The following is a 4,020-nucleotide window of genomic DNA, read 5'->3' on the forward strand; positions in this document are numbered from 1 at the left end:
GATTCTGGTATTCTATGATAAAGTCACTCATCAAACCACACTGGCCAGGGTCTGATGGGCAAGATGAGAGATGGTGAAGAGGCAGGATTTATAAACAGGCTGAAAAACTGATTTTAAATGGAAATTTCTCTTGCCTTGATATTAGAAGATGCTCAAAGCATTGACAAATCCCCATGGTTTGGCTTGGCTGCCCCAGCTCCCCAGCATGACTGTTCCAAAACCCTGTTGGTAGTCCCTGTGTATTAACCAAATCTGCCTGATTTTGGCCCTAAATATTTTGAGGGCGTGGACAACTGAATTTCTAGGGTTTGGGGGAGAAAGGGTGTTCAGAGGCGCTCCCCGCAGCGAGGTGGGCACGAGTTGGGTAACCAAGGACTGACCCGCCTGCACTGGGAGCGGAGAGGAATTCCAGTTCCAGCGGGAGCAGCTCCGAGATCCGGGTGGGGGCCACAGCCGCGGGACGGGGGGCGGCTGAAGCGGGTACTTCTGGGCGTTCCATGACGCCAAGGAGGGCCAGGGTTCAACAGGGACTTGTTTCAACAGGACTCCCACTGAGAGTGGGATTGGGATCGGGGTTGGGATCGGGGTTGGGATCGGGATTGGGACCGGGATCGGGACCGGCCGTGGCGCGCCCCCGCCTCCGGCAGCGCGGGAAAGCCGCCGGCCCCGCCCCTCGCCCCGCCCCTCAGCCAATGGGAAGCGCCGAACGCGCGTCACGCTGGGCGGGAAAAGCCGAGGTCACGCCCCACGCCCCGCCCCTCAGCCAATAGACAGCGCGGGGTGCTCGTCGGGCGGCGCTGATTGGCCGGGGCGGCGCGGTTGCTAGGCAGAAGTGGCGGCGCGGCATGGCGGGCGCGCTGGGCGTGGGGCCGGGGGTGCTGGCGCTGCTGCTGCTCTGGGCCATGGCGCTGCTGCTCGGGATGGCGCTGGCCCGCGCCGGCCGCGCCCGGTGAGCCGCGGGGACGGGGCGGGACGGCCCCGGTGAGCCGCGGGGATGGGGAGAGGGGGACGGGCCCGCACGGTGCTGAGCCCGCCCCGCCGTTCTCCGCTCTCCCCGCAGGGTCGCCGCGCTGCCCGTGGTGCTCGGAGCCGCCGCGCTCACGGCCGCGCTGCTGCTCTTCCCCCGCGAGGGCGAGAGCCCGGCCCCGGCCAGCGCCGAGGAGGTGAGCCCGGGCCTGAGCGGCCAGGCGGGCCCGGGGGCGGGGGGACGGTACCCCGGGGATGTGCCTTTGACCCAGGGATGCGCTCCGGGGGTGCCCTGAAACTCGAGGGATGGACCCTGGACATGTGCCTTTGCCGCAGAGATGGGCTCCGGGGGTGCCCTGAAACTCTGGGAATAGATCGAGGAGATGTGCCTTTGCTCCAGGGATGGGCTCCGGGGGTGCCCTGAACCTCTAGAAATGGACCCTGGAGATGTACCTTTATCCCAGGGATGGGCTCCGGGGATGCCCTGAGGCTCGAGGGATGGATCCTGGAGATGTGCCTTTATCCCAGGGATAGGCTCCGGGGGTGCCCTGAGGCTCCGTGGATGGACCCTGGGGATGTGCCTTTACCTACTGCACGGCCCTGACTGCTGCCCTGCGGCCCCGGGGATGGGCCTTTACCTTGGGAATGGCCCCAGATGTGTCTTTGCCCCAGGGATGGGGCCATCCTGAAGCCCTGGGAATGGTTCTTTAACCCAGGGATGGGCTGCAAGGGTGCCCCGAGGCCCCGGGAATGGCCCTGCGCTGCCTTTTTGGTCTCCTCCTCTGGCACAGTCTCTGGCTGGCACGGGCTGTGTGGCTCCTGGGGCCGCTGTCTCTCAGTTTCTCTGACTAAATCCCTGATTTATGTGCTGTTCCACCTTGACCTCTGGGGTTTGGCTCCCAGGGGCTCTGCGCAGCGATCACACACCCCTGCTTTGGTCCCTCCCAGCTCCAGCAGCCCCTGCTCTCCCTCTGCCGCCCCCTTTCCTTCTAATTTTCCTTCTGATTCTGCAGCTTTTCGCTTTCCCCCAGCTCTGTTTTCTGTTTAAGCCCAGTAATTGCTCTTCAGCTCTCTTCCTAGGTTATTGCTGTGCTCGAGCACGGAGCCATCTGTGTTTTCAGGCACAGGATCTCCCCCAACCTGGGGTTCCATCAGGCTGCCTGAGCTGCCACCTTGAGCTCTCCCAGAGCTCTTTGGGCTCTGAACACACAAAGTTTTGTGGCCTTTCAGGTGCCGTTTCCTCTGTTCTATTATTAATGCACGTTAATTATTGCTTTTCTGGATTTTGATCTGTGTAAATCCCCACTAAAAGATACTTGTAAGGTTCTTTTCTTCTCTCTGTGTTGCATGTGACCTGCCTGTGTGAAGGTTGGGAGTGAGATGAAGGGCAGCCCAGCCCGTGTTTGTGCCCGGGAGGCGAACGCAATTGGAAAGCTTTTTTTTTTTTTTTTTTTTCATGGATCTTCAATTGGACTGGACCTGCCCTGCCTATCAATAATACATGGCCTGGGCTTTCTGCACCAAAACTCTGCTAATTGGCTAATTAAAAAGTGAAACGTGCAGAAGGAGCCAGCACTTCGCTCACCAGAGACTGTCTCTGCAGCAGCACCAGGGCTGAGCATGTGCTAATGTGATGGATAAAGCTGAGCTGGGGCTGAGCAAAGCTCTGGGGGGTCTCGGGAGCAGAGAGGGGGATTTTGTAACCAGCCTCCTCGCTGTTGGCTTCTCTTTGTGTCTAGCCTTGCTGCTGTAGCTTCTTTTTTTAGGTTTTTTTTTTTTCCTTTTTCCCACTATTTCCCTTCTAAAAGGGAATTGGGGCTGGAGGTTTGTGAGTGGGGAGAGCTGCTCCAGGGCTTGATTTGTGTCTCTTCCCTGTGCTCAGTACTGTGCTGCTCCACATTAACATTCCCACAAGTAGCATTTTGCAGAGATTCCTGTCGCTCATCCCATGCCAGGGATGAGAAGCAAGGGGAGAAATCTGGGGGAGCCCCATAGGTTGTCTTTTCCAGGCTGTGGCGTGCTCCCTCCAGGCTCCAGGAGCAGACTGGGGCTGTGACATGTGCTGGGATCTTTGTGCTTGTGTTCCCTCCAGATCGTGGACTCCTTCTTCATCGGTCGCTTCGTCCTCCTGGCTGTGATGAGCCTGGTCTTCCTGGGGTGCCTGTTCCTGCTCCTGATTTACCACCTCATGGAGCCTGTGTACGCCAAGCCACTCCACAGCAGCTAGAGACAGCAATCCCTGCAAGGAGGAAATCCCAGTTTTATGGGAATAAACCGGGAAGGGAGACCCAGGAGGCTGTTCTGGAGGTGACCACGGTGGTTTTTCTGAGCTCAGGAAGCACCAGCAAAGCAAGTGAAGGTCACTGCAGCTTTCATCCTTCAAGGCAGAGTTTGAGCTGAGCACAAGCCTCTTCCTCCCCAGGGTCTTCAAGCCTCTGCATCTGCAAAGGCTTTAGAACCTTTGTCTCCTCGTTTCCAGGCGAGCTGAGATCCAGGCACTGGGTGCTGTCCCTGATTCAGGGAATTGAACTGAACCGAGATGGTTTGTTATTGTTACCCACAAGAGATAGTTTGTTACTGCTCCTTTAGCACTGTCATTTAATAAAACTCTTTGAGAAACCACTGACTCAGCCGTTATTTATTCTCCAGGAATGTCACTTTTGGCCAGCCCTGTGGTGATGGTGCCTCTGAGAACCACCTTTTCCTGGGGCAGACCTGAGGGTTTTGGGGAAAAAACCCAAGCAAACAAACCATCAGTGTGTGGTTGTGGATTGTTGGGGATGGTCCCTTGGACTGGAAACCAGGAGCTTTGGAGGGGGGAGGGAACAACAGGCAAAATAATGCCAAAACAGCACATGGAAAGCTGCCCTTCCCGGGGGTGCAGAGTAAAGGTGGGTCTCACCTCCCTGTGCAGAACAGTCCTGCCAGCCATGGAAACCCCCCTTGCTGATACCCAAGTGTCCCCTGGGTGTGAAGGACCCCAAGGTGTCACCCTGGGTGGGGCTGAAGGCTCTGGGTTGCTGCTGCCCTAAAGCTTCACTCCAGCACAGGTCT

At 58.0% G+C, this 4,020-nt stretch overlaps 1 protein-coding gene across 1 annotated transcript; it reads left to right on the forward strand.

Annotated features, from left to right (window-relative positions):
• The first annotated feature begins 845 nt into the window (after window positions 1–845).
• TMEM218 (transmembrane protein 218) lies at window positions 846–3,585 on the forward strand. Its single transcript, XM_027655790.1, has 3 exons — window positions 846–949; window positions 1,061–1,163; window positions 3,059–3,585. The coding sequence occupies exons 1-3, from the start codon at window positions 846–848 to the stop codon at window positions 3,191–3,193; spliced, it is 342 nt and encodes a 113-aa protein (XP_027511591.1). The 3' UTR covers window positions 3,194–3,585.
• Window positions 3,586–4,020: the final 435 nt, after the last annotated feature.

The sequence above is a fragment of the Corapipo altera genome, unplaced genomic scaffold, assembly GCF_003945725.1.
Source record: "Corapipo altera isolate COAL_440 unplaced genomic scaffold, ASM394572v1 71, whole genome shotgun sequence".
Lineage (NCBI taxonomy): Eukaryota > Metazoa > Chordata > Aves > Passeriformes > Pipridae > Corapipo > Corapipo altera.

Coding starts and splice junctions, on each gene's coding strand:
- TMEM218 (XM_027655790.1), top strand. CDS start 846: ATGGCGGGCGCGCTGGGCGTGGGGCCGGGGGTGCTGGCGCTGCTGCTG. Junction 950..1,060: donor GCCCGCGCCGGCCGCGCCCG/GTGAGCCGCGGG, acceptor CTCTCCCCGCAG/GGTCGCCGCGCTGCCCGTGG. Junction 1,164..3,058: donor CCCCGGCCAGCGCCGAGGAG/GTGAGCCCGGGC, acceptor TGTTCCCTCCAG/ATCGTGGACTCCTTCTTCAT.